Raw genomic sequence first — 22,337 nt, forward strand, 5'->3', positions numbered from 1 at the left:
TACAAAAAAAAAAAAGTTTGATACTCATTGTTTTTGTCTCCCAGAACCTATTAATGATAAGTACTGAAGTACCACTGTATATGATTGAAACAATTTCTCTTTACCCTCACTTCTTAAGTGCCAACAAAGCTTGAAAATATTAACTGAAATATTAAAACTCTTCTCCTTTTATGCGATGATCACATTAGACCTCCAGCCCAGTTGTCTGGAGTTCTAGAACTTTTGCATGTGGAATTGGTCACACGCTGGATGATGGTGCCCTGAATTTTTTGGAATAGGTATGCAAGATAAATTTGTCAGGAACACAGCAATGCTTTCAGAAATGCCATGCTGGCAGAGTAGCCAGTCTTCTTCTTCTGGGTGTCAGAAATCCTGTGACTTTTCTTGAGAAGGACTCAAATCTGTTGGTGTGTCAATGACTCTGCCTATACAACAAACAGCTTTGTGTAGCAACCCTTTCTTGGAAATTGTGTTATATCATCCATAGGGCTTCTGTACTAGTAATGCATGCAAAAAACAAAGTACCTTGTGAAAGGAAAAGAAAGAGGATCGTCAGAACTATGTTGAAACAGTCATAAGATTGAGATAAAATTGTAAGTTATGCTTGTCAAGAATAAATATACTGGACAAAACCTACCGTAATTTCGTGTCCTGTTATTTAAGCATAATGAGAAAGTATCATTAGGCACAGTGAGAAAGTACCATGATTTTTAAGAACAATGGGAACGTACCATTGGGGAAATCACTTTTCTTCTATTTTGGAAATGAAGTAAGCCAAAATAAACAAAATAAGCACAGAAAGTTAGGAACAGAAAAGGATTTGAATACAGATCAAGTCAGAAGTCTTTCTATCCTTTGGTAGCTTCTTGCCAAAAAAGATAGCCAATCAAGAGCTTTCAAAGAAATGTATTGCAAATGGCACTGCAAGGTGGAATATTACAATAATATCACTAAGGAAATTACTTGCCTCAAGCATTCTAAAAAGAACACCACAGGGCAAGACATAGTGTCAATGCAGTGTTAGGGAAAGAATTGTAACTGTTTGGGTATCTAACAAAATGTAATACCTATCTCTTCCCTTTCCCAAAATGAATTCCTTTCAAATATAACGTAGAACAAGGGTCTCCAACCTTGGCCACTTTAAGACTTGTGGACTTCAACTCCCAGAATTCCTCAGCCAGCAAAGCTTTGCTGGCTGAGGAATTCTGGGAGTTGATGTCCACAAATCTTAAAATGGCCAAGGTTGGAGACCCCTGATATATAATAAACAATCAACTTATAACACAGATCAAGAGTCAGAAATTTATTTAAATTGCATCATTTCCACAGCACTCATGAAATAACAGATTCTACAATGTTTTAAACATATACCAATAGACAATTATTTCACAAATTGTTATGAAATAAAGAATTTATGCATCAGCCTTAGGACTTCAGCTTGACTATACACATAAAGGGAGATTTCTGCCAGTATTTGAGCTGAATTATAGTAAGGAAAAATGCCTTCACATAAGCTGTTTATGAAAATTAGAAGTTAGATGTGGAATAATATCAACTGTAACTTTAAATTACTCTTCATGATCAACAAAAGCCCCAACGTTCTCCTTGAGGATACCATTCAGTTCACTGGAAAATAAAAGGCTCCCATTTTTATAGGTATAATGCATAAAGGACTCTAACATTAACAAAGAGCATTGTCAGTTTGCAAGATCAGTTTACACTCACAAAAGAACGAAGTTTGTAGTTTGATAGCTATACCCTAATATCAACATACAGACTCACTGTTTCTCAATCATGGGCAAAGCAGTTTAAGATGTGAAGATGAGTTTGCCTTCTCAGGTATGAATAAATCAAGGACTCAAACACGGAAGTGACCCTATTATAGTTTCTTTCATATTTCTTATGTTCAGCTTGCGGGTCTGAATGACATAAATCAAAACCCTTTTGGTTCTGCAAAAGTAATACATGAAGTCACCTAGATTTCTGCTGAAGAATTAGTGAAGAGTCTGCATTCATATACTGTATTGGTAACTGATATACATGTCACAGGAAAAATCAAATCTGGAAATTCATATTCCCAGGGAAAAGCCTTTGAATTTAAATCCCATTTTAAAAGAGAAAACACCGCTATGTTCTAATTAATAGCAGGATATTTACCATTGTGTTTATGCTTTGTGTCTGTACTGCAAGCCATTCTGTATTGTCTTAAATGAAAGACAATGCTTAATAAGCAAAGTTAATTATAAAAACGCATTAATACTGCAAACATAGCTACAATCGTGAGAAAGATCTTCAAAGTTGAGGAACATCCAGATACCACACCATCTGCTCAGGTTTCACTTAGATCCCTCCTGTCCCAGCACTGTAGTTCTTTTTGGTCATAGTAAGCTTCCCGGGTATCTTCAACAGCCCAGAGAAAATCATAGAATTGAGATTCAAGAATTGAAGTCAAGAATCTGGAAAAGCCTTTATGATAGAGTCATAGGCAGGAGGCGGAATTTGTGTCGAATGGCAGACAAGAAGACTGTTATTTGACCAGGTGAATTCTGGATGAGTGAAGCTATTGGTGGAAGTTCCGGTAAGTGTGGTTGTTGTACTGGTAGGGACCAGAGTAATCAACTGGCTCTCCATTTCCACAGGAAGTGGAGGGCATTGGAGAAAAGGGTGAAATGTGGAGGCCCGAAAACTTGATTTCCTCGGGAAAGAATTATTCTGGTCTAAAGATGCTTGCCTTTGGAAAGTGAGGCTGGCTAAGCTGAGATTGCTTCGGCGCTCACAGCTGCTGTTGCGATAGAATCCGGGCCTGCTGGCCACACAGCTATGAGCAGCTCTGGTACGTCGGCTGGATGATGAGGTGCTCCACTGGGAAATGTGGGCACTGGCTCTACGGCCAGACAGGCAAGTCAAAAGGGCCCAGATTATGCTTCCAATGACAAGTCCAATGACCATAGAAACCGAAAATGCTATTATTATTTGATCTAGAAAAGAAAAACAATGGTCAGGCAATTCATCACAAATTCCATGAAAAAAAATGGCATTTTTGCAAAAAGCATGCAGTTAATAGTAAGTACAGTTCTCATGAAGAAATGATTTTCTAGATTTCTCCAACCTATTGATCTTCAGAAGCATTGAGACTAAAAGTTCAGAGATCTCCTTCCCACCAGTGGGATTCAAATTTTTTTACTACCAGTTCTGTGGGCGTGGCTTGCTGGGCATAGCGTGGCTTGGTGGGTATGGCTTGGTAGGCATGGCAGGGGAAGGATAGTGCAAAATCTCCATTCTAACAATAACAACAACAACAACAACAACAACAACAACAACAACTATAACTATAACTATAACTATAACTATAACTATAACTATAACTATAACTATAACTAACTATAACTATAACTATAACACATGTTGCTTGTGCTCTATAAATTCAGTGAAAGTCAATTCAATAAAAATACTGTAAAATCTCCATTCCCTCTCCACTCCTGGGGGAAGGTTACTGCAAAATCCCATTCCCTCCCCACCCACTAACCTGCTTTCCAGCTCCGTTCTCCTGTGCAGAGCAACAAAAGAAGACCCAGCTGATCAGCTGGGATGCAGGAGGAAGATAATAGATGGGGGTGGGGCCAGTCAGAGGTGGTGTTTTCCAGTTCTCCGAACTAGTCAAAATTTCTGCTACCGGTTCTCCAGATCTGGTCAGAACCTGCTGAATACCACCTCTGCTTCCCACCCTGGCCAACAGCTATGCTAACTGAGAATCCTGAGAATTAATCCCAATATAAAGAGAGCAAAGGTTTCCAGGCCAATCTAAAATCTTTGGTACCCTGCTGGGTACCAACATAGTTTTTGTTTTCTTTTCAATGGCTATATTAAAAACTGACTGTCTCCCAAGCTTTGACCTAGAAATCTTGTAAGATTTCATCCACCTATCATCATCATTATCATCATCATCATCAAATTAGGGGAACTGTTGATGCCATTTAGAGGAAAAACATGTGTCATGGTCCCTGAGTGAGATGGGGTTCTATAAAAGCTTTCAGTAATTTTGTAGTGATCACATATTGAGATAGAGGCCTCCAGTGTAGGAGAAGATTTATAGGTTTAATGTACTCAAGAAGATGCAAGATGGTGAAGAGGCAACACCACCACCACCCTCCCAAGAATATGATGTCTAGGAAATTCTGAGAAATTCTGAGAGAAATTCTGAATTTCTGAGAAACACCGCTCTAGAATTATGAATTTTGCTAAATGTCTTGGTCACTTAATAGAATACATGAACATGAAAAAAAGAAATCTACAAATATGTACAGGACATAATTAAACCATAAACCTTATTTTATAAATCAATATATTGAAGAAAAAGAACAAAAATTAGATATTTTCTGCATTTTATCTTAAAATGATGAGTTATTTATATTAACATATATTAAAAATTAATTTAAATGTTAATATATTGTATTAATCTTCCATTTGTATTTTTTCATGGCTTGCTGATGTTTTTATTTAGATACATTTTTTTCCCATATTTTCTGCAAAGACAAAATAATAAATTAAGAATAAGGAAAAGAGGGGAAAATAAATTTGGGAATACAGATAGCTGAGAAAATATATACTCTTAGAGAGAAATATAAAATTGTATACATTTATATTCAAAAGTTTTACTAAGATATGAGGAAAGCACAGATAAATTAGCAGGGGGTTGGACTACTAGATGACCTACAAGGTCCCTTCCAACTCTATTAATATGTAAAGCATGTTTTCAAATAAAAGAGCCCCCCTTTGTTTGATTTATTTTATTATTTAAAATATTTCTGTACCTCCACCCCCCAAAAAAGCAATGCAGTTTATAACAACATTCAAAGAATTAGAACTCCAGGGTAAAACAATTGATAAAAGTAATTTAGTTTATTGTTTAATGGTTAGTCTAAGAACCATATCAAATAAAATAAGATAAATATGATAGTGTACTGGATATTTTCTACACACACATACATTAAAACACTGTATAAAGTATACAACCCAAAGTGTTAGCTAAAACAGTCTATAAAGCAATTTCAGAAAGTCAAAGCAGCAATAAAAAGTTTAAAACTAGCAGCATTATCACATTATTTAAAAAGTCAGTACCAGAGGTGGTATTCAGCAGGTTCTGACCAGTTCTGGAGAACCGGTAGCGGAAATTTTGAATACTTTGGAGAACCAGCAAATACCACCTCTGACTATTCTCTGCCTCCTGAGTCCCAGCTAATTGGCTGGGTCTTTTTTCGTTGCCCTGCACAGGAGAATGGAGCTGTAAAACAGGTTAGTGGGGTGGGGAGGGAATGTGGATTTTGCAGTATCCTTCCCCTGCCATGCCCACAAGCCATGCCCACAGAACCAGTAGTAAAAAAATGTGAAACCCACCACTGGTCAATACAATGTCTTTCTGTGGGTTTGAAAAGCTATGACAGTAACCCCAGATGAGGTTCCATTTCAAAATCTGGGACTCAGCAGACTGAAAACATTTGCTACCTATAGGCATTCTTAATCCATCATAACATGGGAGCACTAAAGTATAGCAGGCAACTATGGGAAGTGGTACAGGTAGTCCTTCCGATCCCAATTGAACCCAAAATTTCTATTATTAAGTGAGACATTTGTTAAGTCCATTTTGCCTCGCCTTACAACTTTTCTTACCACAGTTGCTAAGTGAATCACTGCAGTTGATAAGCTAGCAACCCAGTTGTTAAGTGAATATGGCTTCCCCATTGACTTCGCTTGCCAGAAGGTCACAGAATGTGATTCACATCACCTGGGGACACTGCAATGGTCATAAGTGTGAAGTAGTTGCCAAGCATCAGAATTTTGATCAGATCACGGGTGTCAAACTCGCGGCATCATGTTGACCTCACGTGATGTTTTGTGACATTTTTTCCCTTCACAGGCATGGTCTGTGTATCCCACGGGCCGCCAGTTTGACACCGCTGGATCAGATGATCATGGGGATGCTATAAAGGTCATAACTGTGAAAAATTGTCATAAGTCACATTTGTCAGTGCCGTTGAATGGTCACCAAATAAACTGTTGTAAGTCAAGGACTACCTGTATTCTTTCAGCTCCTGGGATCTGGAGAGCTTTTATACTTAATATTAGCATCTTGAATTGCAACTGGAAATGAATGGGAGTTAATGAAAGTCATAAAGAACCAGAGTGTGAGGTGTTCTTTTTATTTTACTCACTTCTAGTCAATAATATTTGTTGCCTTACTGTTTGATATTACTTTTCTTTTTAAACTTTCTACAAAGGTAGCATTAGGAACAGTGCACTGCTGTTATCCATTTTTAGGAAAGCAATAATAAATAGTGGTACTTTAAAAGCTTGAAGTCTAAAAATGTAACACTGTTCTGTTGGAACCAAATGGCTATAAAGGAAATTAAGCTTAATGAAGTCATGAAGCAATCCACTACTTATATATACTGCCAAATGTGGATCCAACCAAACAAATATAAATCCACTCGATTTGGCAATAGAATTTTAAAACTCGGTATGTTCCTTTTGTATTTAAACTTGTGCATTTAAACTCAGTACCTTTGATATGCATCACTTATGCATGATATCTATGGAGATTCTCAGTCATGATTGTCCCAAAAATGCTTTTTCAAGGGGCAACTTGGACTTTCTATTTTTTCTTTGAAGACGTTTTGCTTCTCATCCAAGAAGCTTCTTGGATGAGAAGCGAAACAGAAAGTCCAGCTGCCTCTTGAAAAAGCCCCTTTGGGATTTATACATTGTAGTTTACTAGCTTTAACCCGGGGAATTTAAAAGGGAAATAAAAAATATTGGCTGAAGCTGGTGAAGCTTCTTGTGAGTAGAATTCACCTTTCACTTTGCATGTATCAGGTGTGGTAATATACTACAGCAAAACTGTTTAAATAAAACAAATATGTGCCACAAGATCCTTAATTTTGTTCTGCAATGTCAGGGATTAAAAATGGGAGAATGAACCATTTCTCTGACACGCTTTTGGCAACACTGCCCTCTACTGGAAATGTGCTTGAATAGAGCAATTAGATGTATGAAATGTATGCTGTATGAAACATTAACAAATACTATTAGAAAGAAATGTATTCCCTTAGCCTCCTAATGTAATTCAGAAGCTTGTTATATCTTGTCTTAGACAACAACTTAATAGATAAGTTTTCTTTGTTAACACTCCTAATGCTATGGTATCAGTCTGATGACACTGTACTCTATAACTGTTTTATTTTTCCAGCAAGACAGAAGTGACAGGAGGAAAAAAACAGAGAAAGATTACAAATGGACAATGAGAGTGTTTCATTACCTCATGAAATTCTGCTAATCATACAAGGTAATTACATCATTTAAGCGTTAGTGCTTTCATATCTGCAGTGCACAAATCCAGATGACTATTTAATGAAAGCAGGAGCAGAAATTTCTGTGGTTTTTTTTATTGCTATCTAGTGGTTATTTAAGCATTAGATTGATATGGTTCAGTCTACTGAGATTCATTTGAAAAAATCCTGAGTAGCAATATACCACAGGTGTCAAACTCGCCGCATCATGTTGCCGCCACATGAGGTTTCTCAATATTTTTTCATTTGTGGAGCTGGGGTGGGCATGGCCTGCATGTGACGCATCTGGCTCGTGGGCCGCCAGATTGACACTCTTGCAATATACTCTCCATGCTACCAAAGCAGGCCAGATCTTTTTTGGTTGGCCACTTTAGCACTGTAGTTGCATTCCATATTTCAGCTGTAAAAATCTGGATGGCCATTAGATGGCAGCCCAAAACAAAGGTTAACTTCTGATTGTATGCAGTTGCTGAAGGATTTATTTCAGAACCAGCTGCTTTACCTAACGTAATGAAGCCTGCATTACTTTTGGAAGCCAAATAGCATCTTATTTTCTACATAACTAAGAATAGACTGAGTCTTTATTATATATTACAATTTTGTGTTAGGTCTTGAAAGATCTTTTACTAAAATGCCCAGGCATGGAAAGATATTTTCTTTGGAGTTCAACCAATATTCAAAAGAAGGCATTTCCTTCTGCATTATTTAAACAGAATCATTAGAAAACAACATTGAATATATAGAACATTATCAATCTAAATAAAAAGTACCTAATGCGTGTAAGCACTAAAATATTAGTGCTGTTAGAAAAATTACAGTAACATCATTAAGATCTATGTTCCTCTCCTAGAAAATATGTCTATATTCAAACAGATCTTGATTTATTATTTTCGGTTATGTACAAAATTAAATTAGATGGAAGTAGCAGTTTCCTGCTGTTGTTGAGCAGCTAACCAATAAAAAGTAGTTTTGCAAAAGTTGGCAAGCACGAAGCTTTCTGTGGAGCCAGGCTGCTTCAGGTGTCCCTTAATAACAAGGAAATTCAACAGCATTGCAGTCTGCAAAATATCCTGCTCAAACATTTGGCAAATACATTATAAATCTGATCAACAGGGTTTTTTCCAGATCCCCTCCATCTTAGACATGCTGAAAACCCATGCATTTTAAAAATTGAGACCGTAAAATAAACTCTGGTTTTTTTCTTATTAGGCATGAATCGGTATTTCTAATTCATTTATAAAATGCATGTGATTTATGGAAGCTTTTGTTTTAAATGAGCATGAAAAGGAATATTAATCACGTAGCAGAAGAGGCCATAACTTTCCCCAGACCTCACAGAGCCATCACTGATCTAAAAAAACTAAAATTAAAAGTCAAAATTTTATAATGTATTATATTTATTTATCAAATTTCTATGCTGCCCACTTCACCAAAGTAACTCTGGGGAATTTGCAAACAACATCATAAAATAATTTTAAAACTCGACTAAAACAGAGTTTAAAACAGAATTTAAAACAAGGCTCAAATTGACAAGCTAAAAGTAAAAAGTAAATGCTGATATTGCACTTTCCCATAAGATGCACTTTCCCGCTCCCCACCAAAAGGGGATGGAAATGTCTGTGCGTCTTATATACTGAATGTTGCTGAAGCCCCGCCCACCCACCAGCCTCTGCCTCCCAGCAATTTGCCTCCTTGAAGCAAACAGCAAACAGCCTGGTCAAGCTTCAGCACAGCCTGAGTTAGCACAAGCAGCTGATTGGCAGTTGGATCGGCCTCCTGGAATAGCACCCCGTTCCAAGCTGCAGGGATCGCTACCGCCCATTGCCGCCATTGCTGCCCATTGCTGCCACCATCTCTGCATGTCCTATTTTTGGCCTCCGTACACCCCATTTTTGGCCTACAGGTATCCCATTTTCAGCCCATCCCAGGCAGCGGGGATCACCACGTCCGCCTATCACCACCAAAGGGCGGCAACGTTCAGCGGCAAGAGGCGGTGGTGGTGATCCCTGCCATTTGGAACAGGCCAAAAATAGGACACGCAGAAGTCGATAATGGGGCACACGGATGCGGTGATGGGTGGTGACAGTGGTGATGACCAATGGCGATCCTAGCAGCTTGGAACAGCTGATGGGCGGTATTCCGGGAGGCCAATCCAACCACCAATTTGGATCGTTTGCTACAAAAAGGCAAATTGCTGGGAGGCAGAGGCAGATTTTTTTTCTTGTTTTCCTCCTCTAAAGCTAATGTGCGTCTTATAGTCTGGAGCATCATATAGTCTGAAAAATATGGTATCACTTTTTTTCTTCTTCAAGGTATTAATTTATATAAATCAATATATTGATTATAAAATAAGTTGGATAAATTATGACCTGTACATATTTATGGAATTTTTTCATGTTCAATTATTCTGTTAAGTGACCAAGAAACTAAGCTAAGAAATTAACAAGGGTAAAAGTTTAACAAGCTGGAAGGCATGTCCTGAAGCCACTTGCTAGCCTCAGAGTTGCATAACACTCTTAGCCTCCCATGCTAATTGGTAAATCCAGGTCTTAACACTCCTCCAGAAGGCCAGCAGAATGGAGGCTCATTATATATTTTGGGGTAAGATGTTCCAAAGTGTAGGAGCAATGGAAAGGCCCTCTTCCTACAACCTGTCAGTCAAAATTATTTAACTGACAGATCCACAGCATGCTCTCCCTGTCTGATTGAGTGGGATAAATGGGCATGAGATGGGTCCTCAGGTAACTTGGTCCCATGCCATGAAGGACTTTCAAGGTGATAACCAACACTTTGAATTGGATTCACCCAGGGGTGGAATTCTACCAGTTCGCACCTAGTTGCTAGAACCGGTTGTTAACATTCTAAGCAATTCGGAGAACCAGTTGTTAGAAGAAATTACTGGCCTAATCCTGTAAGGAAGGAAGGAAGGAAACATTCTGGTGTTGCTTACAGAAACTGCCTCTCTGTTAACCCTTATTACATTCTTGGCAGGACTAGACTTCCTGTCTCAGGAACTTCTCTGGAGTTTTTTTCCCCTCCTTTGCTGGTACTTTGCTTGTTTGGAGTGACCATTGAAAAAAGTGACTCATGACCATTTTTCACACTTACGACTGTTACAGCATCCCCACAGTCACGAGAGAGACCAGACGAGGAGATGTGTGCCTCGATGTGAGTGATGTTGAGTTGGCCACGCCCAGCCAGTAACATGACCACCAAGCCATGTCCACCCATTCACATGACCACCAAGCCACGCCCACCAACTAAGCCATGCCCACAGAACCAGTTGTTAAAAAATTTGAATCCCACCCCTGGATTCACCCAATGCATTCATGTAATGGAGGTATTACATGCACAATTCTAGGGGCAACCATACTGCTTGTGCAGCTGCGTTCTGCACTACTTGCAGCCTCTGGAAAATCTTCAAGGGGAGCCCCATTTATGGCGCATTGCAGTAGTCCAACTGTGAGAAGACTAGGGCATGAGTGTACACAATACATTGAGCTCCAAACTGACCAGCCACGATTGAATTTAGCTTGCTGAGTTTAGATTAGGGTTTGTGTTTTATGTCAACCCAGAAAATTTGGTTCATTCAGTAGACACAATATCTGATGGTAACTCTCCAGGTCCTTACAAAGAGAGCAAGGAAGCATCTCCACCCTTAAATGGAAGAACAGATTGTAGGAAAATGAAAAACAATTCTGCCTATACCTAAAAGGGAAATAAATTGACTTGATGCAGATTCTTCCCCCCCCAACAACATTCTCTGTACCCAAATTTCACTCTCTTGTTTTACATTCATTACTTCTATTGCAACATCATTGGAGATGTAATTGCATCATAAGCCCCAAAGCAATTAAATGCCACTAATATGGTCCTTTAGTATTAATATGAACTGGTAAACATAAATTGACAGATGAGACATAGGATGGAAGCTGCTAGTATTGTTCAAACAGACATTGTGTCTGAAGCCTTTGAACTGGAAAACTGATATATATATTTTTTTAAAAGAATAAAATAGATGTTATTCAGCATCATAGCAACAGATGTCAGATAGTCCATGTTATTAGGGGCAGCAACATTTGGAGAATGAAGGGCAATTGGTATGATGGTGTTTTTTTTTTTGCAAATTTTATTTGAGTTTTCACAAAGATAAAAAAAAATACAAATAAAACATCTTTTTTGAAAGTAGCGTAATCCCAGGTTATATTTCTTCGTACAGACACAAATTCAGGTTCATGCTCATTTTTATATTCTATTCCATATCTTATTACTATTTTACATTTTCTACATAGCTTTTCCCCTCTTTTAATTTTCTCAATTTTATTTTAATTATCTCATCTCAATTCAAATCATTGTATTTATATTTTTGTCTGTCCTGTTTCAATTATCTATTATCTTTCCTCATTAAACAAAATTTCTCCTGTAGTTACTGATTGGAGTATGACGCCTTTATATCTTTTCCCTAAAGTTGTAACATTCAATATAATACATAACTTCCATTCGGATTCTGCTTGGTACATTCTTAAAATACACACTTCTGTATTCTTAAAAAAAGAAAAAAATATAAATGTATATAATTAAAACAACATTCCATTCCAATTCAATTCGATCATTAATATTAATATTCATTAAAGTCTTAACATCTTTAACATTACTTTTCAATTAAATATCATACTTCTATGGGAACAATTATAAGCTTTCCATAGTTAATTCCCCCCCCCCACTTATATTTTATAAAACATTAACTAATTAAAATGTTCCCGTTCCTTCCTAATTCAATTTTCTCATTTATTTTATTTCACTTATTTTATTCACAAACGTTTCACTAAATTACACTAACTATTTTATCCTTCATTTTAATCATACATTGTTTCCAATTTTCTAAAGTTATTTCTATTACTAATATAACAATACAATCTTATGTACCTTTACAGAATCCCTTTTTCAGTTAGATTTTCACCCATTATCTCTAAATAGGTCCTGTTTCTCTATATCTTGCTCCGGTCCTTTGTAACTTCTTTTCCTTTCCTTCTTCCCTCTCTTCTTCTCTCTCCCCTTTTTACCCCCTTGTCTCTCTACCTCTATTTCTCTCTTCTGTATTCCCCTTTTCTGTTGCTTTCCAGTATTATACTTATTTTTTGAATTATTTTTCTTTTCTTTGGTTGTTTTTTTAAGTCTTAAATTCTCCATTCTCTTTCCCCCCTTTCCTTTTTCTTCCCCACATAAAATTGCTTGTTCATTAAAGATGGCTTCTTCTTTGTCCCAGTCTTCTTGTTTTGCAGTCTTTTCTTGTTGTTTCTCATAGTTCCAAATCTCCATTCCTAAGAATTGAAAAACGAAGCCAAAAGAACCCCTCCTTTCTTGTGCATCTTCTTTGTACTTTTTAAGTTCCATTTTCAGTTCATCCAGAAGTGGTGCCATTGTATAAATTTTTTAAACAACCACCTGATTGATTTTAGTCATTCAAATATAATAACCAAGAATCCAAAGATCACCAAATAATCCAAATACACACAAGCTGTTTCTTTTTTGCTCTTTTTTTTCACTTTCTCTTCCTGGGGTTACTATTTAGTTGCAAAGTTTCAGTTAAAATGTATCTTTTAGAAGTGTAGATTCCTTTTAATTCCAGGCAGTCTCCTCCCTCTTCCAGATCCTGCCCTTATTCTTTTTCTCTCCCTTCCTGCTTATGAAAAAGAAAAATTTTAATGTCCAGAAATCTTTATTATCCCTTTGGCATTTTGTTTTATTTTCAGCTTAATTGCCTATTGATGTCAAAGCGGATTTTTCCAATTTCTTATTTAAGTCTCTTAGTTGTCAGTATAGGGAAGGAGAGAGAAGGGGAAAAAAGCCAAACCTTTCCCTTTTCACTTTCCTTCGCTGCTTCTGACTCTTCTTTAGGAGCGATGTTATTTTTTGTAAGTTTAAATTCCAGGGTACCTTAGTTGTTGCTTTTACAATTTAACCCGGTCAGCCAAAACTTTCACTTCTTATCTTCCTCCTGCACATTCTTTTCCGGTCGAGTTCTCCTTTGTGGTGGCCATTTCTGACCACCGCTACAACCGCCTTTGGGAAAGGGAGTAATGGCCAGCTGAGGAGGAGAGATGCAGCTCTCCTCAACCCTGCTGGTGGTCTCCCCCCTCTTCACCACCTCTACGGGGTGGCTTAGCCCCGAAACCACCTGGCTCGGGGCACTCCAGCGGCGAGCCCAGACAGAAACCACGCACGATCACAGATTTCTGTCTGTCGCCGAAGCCCTTCAAACCGGAAGTCGGTATGATGGTATTTTTGATTATGTATATGATTTTATACTGTTATCATTTTTCTGCTATAAACTGTTGGGAGTCATCTTTGGAATCTGGCAATATAAAATGCAATCAGTCATTCAAGCAATCAGTCAATCAAACAATCAGTCCTATAACTGTATTTTCTTTCTTTTCTGCTGCGTCCTAGCAGCTCTGAACTTCTGACAGCCAGACCAAAAAGGTATTGGAAGTTCAGCAAGTGTTTGGATTCATGTTTTGTCCCCTCCTAATTGACTCTATAAACTCTGCAGGATCAAGGAAGAATTAGTCATGATTGCTCTGAATCTGTGTGTGTCTAGATTGAATACTACGGCAATTTGAGATTCAGAGTTATGCTTTGCTATCCAAAGCAGAGCTACCTCCTCCCCAACCCATTTCTCAATCCCCCAACTTCTGAACATCTGTCCTAACATAGTAGGATAGAACTAAAAAGAGACAGGAAGAGATCTAATTGTTTTCCTCTTCATGAAATACCTCCACAAAATATCTCTTATATCTGCAAAGAACTACAATGTAACTGTGAGCATCTTTCCTCTTCTATCTCCTATAGGCATCACTGTAGACGTCTTTCAGATTTGGTAGTTCATTAACCTAAAGTTCAGAGCTATGCATGTTTGACTAACATCAATGAGCTCTTATAAACTGAATGAGAAAGTTATGAAAATCATCAGTGGTTCAATGTATCTTGCAGAAATCCTGTCTTTATCACAGCGAGCAGACATCCACATGTGAAATTATTAAGCACATCCAGTGAGAAAGTAGACATTTTTACTTCCTGCTTAATTGCTATATGATAGACAGCTTTTAAGACACAGAAACCAGAGATGGTATTCAGCAGGTTTGGAGAACCGGTAGTGGAAATTTTGAGTAGTTCAGAGAACCGGCAAATACCACATCTGATTGGAGATTTTACAATATCCTTTCCCTGCCATGCCCACCAAGCCACGCCCACAGAACTAGTAGTAAAAAAATTTGAATCCCTTCACTGACAGAAACCTGTACACACAAAGGTGGCAGCCTTGACTGAATTCTGACAAGGGAGGGGGAAACCTCTCTCGCCCTCTTGTGTGCATGCATTGTTTTTAATTTCATTTGAATAGCTGAATAACTTAATGAAAAACTTTAACAGTGTGCATTCAGTGACATTCTACTGTGAGTTTGAACAAAGATTGTCCTTATGTTCTTTAGTGCCACTTGCATTTAATTGATGCCTTTGAGGCATAACATTCAACAGATACTTTAAACATTTCCCCCTTTTTTCTTTGAAAGAAATGGCCTATGGAGAATATTGTGGCAGTACAAACTATCTTGAAGGGATGGGTAAGGTTGGTCCCTCACAATTAGAAATACGATTTATTTTCATGTCTATCTGAGAGACTAGGTAGTGGAGCTGAATATCTTCACTTCCTTTCTGTAAGTTGTCAGGATCATTTTGATTTTATTTCTGTGTTCTAAAATATTAATATTATAGTCTATGGGATGTCATCAAGTACTTTGGCAGGCACTGTTTGAGGTTAAATATTCAGGCAGAAGACCGAAATCAAATTTACAGATTTAGCAGATGATGCATGGATTGGTAACAGTTCTTGGAAATAGTTTGTACACACCAACTATGAGTCAGCAAATGTAATTTTAGTCTGTATCTACAGAAGTATAGTTTCCGAATCTTGCAAAATAAAAGTCTCATTCATTTTCAAGTAGTTAGACTTGTCTCTAGTATTCGTTTCATCTAGTCTTCATCTCTAGTTCTTCTCAAAGATTCAAACAAAATGGACAAGAAAAGTTGAGAAGGATATCCAGGAGATTAGATATTAGACAGGATTAGAAACAGACACTTTACATTAAAACCATAATTAAAAGAACAGTGTTCTTCCTGTGTCAACTCAGGAAGTTCAGACTACTCTAGGAGCTGCTGATACAGTTCTACACAGGAATTATTGAGTCTTCTATAACTTATACTTCTATAACTGTCTGGTTTGGTACAGCAATCAAAAGTGACAGATACAATATATAATATAAAGATGTATTACTATTGGATGGATTTAGGATGATAATATGAATTGTTATAAATTAATTTAAAATCTTCAATATCTCATATAAAATGAAAGAATAATAGTTTAGTCAAATAAAAGATTAACAATGATAATAATGTAAACATATATATTAGATTGATAATGTGAGAATTTATACAAACAATTGTAAGTGAGGACTATGGAGAGGATGCACAAATAATTTGTAACCAACCGACACACTGTATGTATGTAACTGGAAGATGGTTTTATGTTTTATGTTTTGTTTGTGTATATTTGTCCAAAAATAAAAAATTCTTTTTTAAAAAAGGGACAGATACAGACTCCAACAGATAGTTAGGACTGCATAAAAAATAATTGCAGCCAGCCTGCCTTCCATTGAAGGATTGTATATTATATGGCTCAGAAAGAGTGCTGAGAAAATATCTACGGACCCCTCATATCTCAAACATAGCTTCTCAGCTCGGCTAACTGCCAGCTGCCTGCAATTTGGCAGTTTGAATCTCACCAGGCTCAAGGTTGACTCAGCCTTCCATCCTTCCAAGGTTGGTAAAATGAGGACCCAGATTGTTGGGGGCAATAGGCTGACTCTGTAAACCACTTAGAGAGGGCTGTAAAGCATGTGAAGTGGTATACAAGTCTAAGTGCTATTGCTATTGTGATTGATTTCCAATCTTTCACTATATTGGTAGGGAAGCGTGGTGAATCACATGGTTAGGACCCTGGGTGGAGGTTAGCAAGCCCATGTTTGAGAAAGCCCTTGATCTCTGAGAGGAGGTGCTGCAGGCCTGGGCTTGTGCTTGGCCTCCCAGGGCCTTTCCCATCCCTAAATCACCATGTGCTCCATTTAATGATTGCTATGAGGAGAACACTGATTGAGGTTGTTAAGCAAGGCAATCCTTTGGTCCCTTTCTTAACAACTGTCATGACTTGCGACCAAAATGGGCAAGCTCCCTTTATAGCTACTATTCACACCTATCATCTCAAAATAGGATGTACTCATTTGTGACAAGATTTTCAGACAATGCAATATAATAAGTCCCATATTCAGTGAAGTAAATTATTTGAACTCTCTGCAGTTCAGTTTTCTACCAAATAGTACAGTATTTCCTGTCCCTTCCAATTCTGTTATTCTGTTCTATTCTGCTCTATCGAAATGAAAATTAATTAATAATCTTTTTATTAAACACTTAATTAATTTAATTAATTAAGTGTTTAATAATAAGAGATCAAAATAAAGGTCCTTTATCACTACTAATCAATATAATTTTCAGTAAAAGGACATTCAATGACCATGCTTCTTTATACATCTAGCTCCTTATCTAAAAATTCATCATTTTACAGGTTCCCAAGAGTGGTAAAAACAGGCCAGTGTGGTTCTTGATCACCAGCCCACAACTTCCTTGCCTGTTTCTGTCTGATCTTTGCCCAGCACATCAAAAGGCAGAACATCATATAACAGCAATGAAGCAGTTGGAATAAATCAACAGGTGGGCCCAGTAATAGAGAAATGTGACCATACTTTCCAAAACAAACAACAATACCTTCTTGGAACTTGGAAAACAAAACAGAGGCACCATGCTGGTTGGATAAAGGCAGAGAAAAAATAACAGTAATGAGGATGCTAAGAATATCATAAAATTCAAAGTATTGAAATTCAAAGTATTCCATTATTTTTATAGTTTCCAGTTTAGGCTTTTAATTTGTAGGCAAAAAAAACAACAACACACCTATTTCTCTACTGGATTCACCTCTTTAGATCTAATAAACCTGAAAGTAGGAATCCTGCTCTTTTTGCGGTCAGCATAAAATGTCCTTTGAAGGTTAGTGACATATTTATATTTAAAAACAAGCTGAGCTTAATAAAACACTCATAAGTTGCCAATATCCGCCTCAGTTTATGATTGTAGTCATTATTATTACCCCAACATTGCATGAGCTAATGAAACTTTATTTCAAATGTGGGATAGCAATGTTAAAACATTGTTCTACTTTGCAAATGCTTTGTTTATCATAAAATATTCTGATTTATACTGAATACACTATCTATGCTGGACACAATATAATTGAATAGCAGAAAGAATTCCGAGACCATACAGTTTAAAAAATATTTTCATCCATATTGTTTGTATAAATAACAAGTCAACTAGCATACTTACTCCAGAAATTGGGTGGCCAGAAGTTCGCAGAACTTGTGCCGTTGTTATCCATAGCATTCAACATGGACAAAGAAAGTAATTTTAAGAATAAATGGGGAGTATATTAGAATTTTGATTTGGGAAAACAAAAATACCGTTACACATTCCCTAAACTTGTTCTGTTTTCATGAAAGGAAATCAGTGTATCAGATTTCCTGCTTTTATACTAAATTAGCAACTGTTTCCCTTATCTTGCATTGCCACATGTTTCCTGAGAAATGGAACAATTTCCTTCTCGTCATTTCCTTGGCTAATCAGTGTATCAAGTGTGAACAGTATCTCAATCTTTTGTGTTCAGCTTGTTGTTGGATCCAGCTCATCTCTAAGTGAAGCAGAAAGGTTTCCATCCCTTCTCCAGAATATTTCTATAAATGGAGCGGTTCATCCTGCATTCTGAAATCATCAAAAAGACACATGGGACTTACTATTTTCTTCATGACGATGGAGCCATATTAAAACTTTGTCTGGTGTTGTGCTTACTTCATTTTTGATTGCATTTTCTTTCTCTTGTGCTTTAGATTGGGTCCCTAATAAGATAGCTCTTCTTGTTATTTTGTTTTGCTTTGTTTTTTCTAATTGTTGTAGTAGGAAGTTTTAAGTGTTGGTGCATTTTATTTTGATATTAATTATGTAAGACCCTCTGGAGGGTTGAGATCAGCTTCAAAATATTCCAACATACATAATGTTTTAATTAAAAATAAACACAAAACCATTTCATGTGCATTATTCAGTAATGCATTTATTTACCTCATTTTTCCATCAACGGTTGGCACTAAAAAAGGCTCACTAAGCACTAAAATGCAATTTATAATGCAATTAATTTACAACCATAATTTTAAAAAACAATAAACATTCAAACATCAGAAAGCTTACTTTGCGGGAAAGAAGTATAGATACAAGGCTAAGAAGCTCTAAAACCTATTCAAAATATTCACATTTTAGCTAAACACTGTTTGATTATTTATTATTTACTTCTTGTTTCACATTTCTTTACTCAACAGGTAAACTGAAGACTACTTTTGCAAAAGTATAAGTAATATATCATGTGAAAGCTGGCAAGTACTAAATCTTTCTTCATCAGAACTCATGTTTCTCTTCCATCTCTTTATGGGGAGAAAACAAAGCAGAGTAAGCTAACATTGTCTAACCAACAATTAGAAAATGGTAAACTGTTGTATAATACCAACAATGAGAGTTTAGTTTTCTTTTTGCTTCTTTCTAAAAAAAAAAGTCTGAGAAATGCTGGTCTGGTCTGCAGATCAACCCATGTTCTTAGAAAAGATCAAAGGTGTCCTGTTTCACTTTATCTCTTTCCTTTAATTTAAAAAAAAATACATGGTAGACAATAGCTTCTAGGTCACTTTGCTAGCTCCTTCCATGAAGCATGTCTATGGAGATACTGACTCATCCAAGTCATGGTTGTCCCAAAGGTGCTTTTTTTCAAGAGGCAACTGGACTTTCTGTTTTTTCTTTGAAGACGTTTTGCTTCTCATCCAAGAAGCTTCTTCAACTCTAACCAGATGGTGGAGAATGGAAGGAGGAATCCTTCCATTCCCCACCATCCAGTAGGAGCTGAAGAAGCTTCTTGGGTGAGAAGTGAAATGTCTTTAAAAAAAAAACACAGAAAGTCCAGTTGCCTCTTGAAAAAGCACTTTTGGGGCTTCCATGAAGCAGGCAAACATTTATGGAAACTACTACCATCTTTACTAATAATCATATGAATGTTCCTTTACGTGCATTGTCTCTTTCTCAGTTGCCAATTGCTCCAGCATTATTAATGTTCAATCTTCTTAAATAAAACAAGGGAGGCAATTGAAATTACTAAGAAAGAGAGATCAGCATCAAATGGATATTGGTAAGTGGGGGCATCATACCTGCAAACAAATCAGAAGAACCAGATATATTAATCTGTAAATGTGTATGTAAGACACTAATGTCATTATCATATTTTTCCCTTTTAAATTCATTTGAGAGGAGATACAATGGAAGTTGTATCAAGAGTGGCATCTTCTGGAGTACAACCATAGTTGCACCATGAATTTTTAGTTACACAGATACAAAGGTCTTAGTATTTTTCTGAAGTACACTTCTATAGTTCTCTGCTGGGGGTGATGATAAGTTTGTGTATGTATGCTTGTGTGTTTGCTTGTTTATTATTTTACTGTTGCATTTATTAATGTGAGTATTGGTTTTAATGGACTAAGTAGTTATTGGTCAAATAGTTAATAGTTATTGTTTTGTGTTTTTTGTAATTTAGATACTAGAGCTTTGGGTGAGTTTCCTTGGTGATTAGATAGATGAAGAGAGTTAAAATATTTAAATTGTCCTTTTAAATAATAATTAATTCTGCTTTTTATTATTGTTTTGAACCAAAGTGAACTTGCCTTGACACAAAGACAGCTGTCACATGTTAAGGCAGGGGTGGGCAAACTTTTTGGCTCGGGGGCCGCATTGACTTTTAAAATTTGACGGACGGGCCGGGTCAGCACAAGATACGATGCATATAAAAACTGCATTTGTTAACAGTTCCCCTTTTCAAAGCGAGGGAGGAAAGAGTTTTGTTTTTAAGCGGAGAGAGACGCCTGCCGTACTGGGGTAGGAAAATAACAATTTTTTTCCCCGAGACATCCTCCAAAACTCAAGTTTGGCGTCATAGTTAAATTTGCACAACATAGATAGATAGATAGACAGATTCTTCCCCTACGAATAAACGACTGTGTGTGTGTATGTGTGTATGTGTGTATGAATGTACCCCCTCAGCTTACAAAAGTTGGCCACTTATAAGATAAAAAATAAATAAATGCCCACCCCCCAAAACATAACTCCTCCGGTGCCCACGGATAAACTGTGAACCACCAATTAGTAGCAGGGCTGACCCTTCCTCTTGAACCAATGTCTAATTGGGGGGAGCAGACCGCCTTCAGTCTCTTGCGAGAAACTGCTGGCTAACCCTGCAAACCGCTTGCCGAGGTGTGTGTGTGGGAGGCTTTCGCTTGCCTTTCCCCACCCACCCAGCGCCCATTCCGCCGCCGCTTTTGCCATTAAACCACGAGTCCTCCCGGGCGCTTGGGAAGCCCGCTCGGCAGGAAACATCTGCGCGCCTCTCCCAGGACCTGCCCGCTCCGCCCAGCCTCCCTTCCCGGCTTACCTTGAAGGCCACGGGGAGGGTCTTGTTGCATCTCCAGTGGGAAAGCAGCACCAAGCACAATAAGTTGGGGCTGTCGGGCCTCACCAGTTCTCCCGGATGATCGGCCAGGACGTCCACCACCGAACACACCTCGGTCTGGCTGCGAGGTCCCGGGACCGGCGCGCTGAGGGCGCCGCTGTTCTCTCCCATCTTACCGCAGGGGAAGGCCATGGAGGGAGGTGTGAGCGCCTGCTGGTGCTCGGGTCTATGGGAATATGCATCACAACAGCGGGCGTTAGGGGAGGAAGGAGGCGGCGGCAGAGCTGCTGCTGCTGGCCGAGAGGCGAGGGAAAGGCGCGCCTAGGGCGCAGCGAGCCAGATGCCCAAGATCACACGGTGGGCCGCTCCAAGCCGGGCGCAGGAGAAACCGCCCCAGCCCCCTGTGCAGGTCGGGCCCTCGCCGCCACTGCCAGTCCCGGCCGCTCGGCCACCAGTTGCTCCTTGGGGCGCAGCTCTTCCCGTGGCCCCGTTGTGCTTCTCGTGCTCCTCGATGCCGGCGGTGCTCGGGGCTCAGGCGCCTCGGCGGAGGGGGATTCCCTGGGACCGAGAGAACTGAACCGGCTGCTGCAGCTCCAACGCGCCTCCTCCTGCCTCTCGGCTTCGCCGTCCCGTGGCTCTGGGTTCCAGAGTGCAGCCCCAAAGTCTGCCCGCCACGGTGGGGAGCCCGGAGGTGCTCAGCGGGTGGTTGGCCGAACCCCAGAGTGCTCCTTTGGTGCTGCCTCCCACGCCCCCTTCCAAATCAAACGCGGCTCAGGCGAAATGAAGCTGGGCTGTCGGTGGTGGCCGCGAGAGCAGCGCTCAGGGCTCCTTCTCCCGCAGTCACGACGGAGGGGCAGGGAGGCGAGCCGGCAGCATCCCGCGCTCCTCTCGGCTCGGCAGATTCTCTCCCCGCGAAGGGACTGTGACGAGACCTCAACAGGTTTCAGTTCTCTTCGCTCCGCCGGGCTCCTGCCCCCGTTTCCTGCTCCGCCTGAAAAGCCCGCCAGCCGCCCTACTTGCTCTCCACCACCCGCCCTCCGCCTCAACCACCTCCTCTCAACGCATCTGAAAGCAGCCAAAAAGTGGCCGCGGTTACATACGGACCAATCTTCGGCGGGCCACATAAAAAAGATCAACGGGCCGGATGTGGCCCGCGGGCCGTAGTTTGCCCACCCCTGTGTTAAGGCAACCCAGGAAACAGATTTCCTGGGATTCTGGGTGTTCATTTCAGTGATTTACAGAGCAGGCTCATTGAGTGAACTTTGGACAGCCAGGAAGAAATTGCTGACTTTATTTCT

At 38.9% G+C, this 22,337-nt stretch overlaps 1 protein-coding gene across 1 annotated transcript; it reads right to left on the minus strand.

Moving 5' to 3' along the window:
• Window positions 1–1,288: 1,288 nt before the first annotated feature.
• MYCT1 (MYC target 1) lies at window positions 1,289–18,008 on the minus strand. The gene is made up of 2 exons (XM_087969925.1): window positions 17,835–18,008; window positions 1,289–2,978 (listed from the first exon to the last, which is right to left on the minus strand). The coding sequence occupies exons 1-2, from the start codon at window positions 17,896–17,898 to the stop codon at window positions 2,449–2,451; spliced, it is 594 nt and encodes a 197-aa protein (XP_087826051.1). The 5' UTR covers window positions 17,899–18,008; the 3' UTR covers window positions 1,289–2,448.
• Window positions 18,009–22,337: the final 4,329 nt, after the last annotated feature.

Source organism: Notechis scutatus, chromosome 1, assembly GCF_049901735.1.
Source record: "Notechis scutatus isolate UNSWTSFEM ecotype Mainland chromosome 1, rNotScu1.2, whole genome shotgun sequence".
NCBI lineage: Eukaryota > Metazoa > Chordata > Lepidosauria > Squamata > Elapidae > Notechis > Notechis scutatus.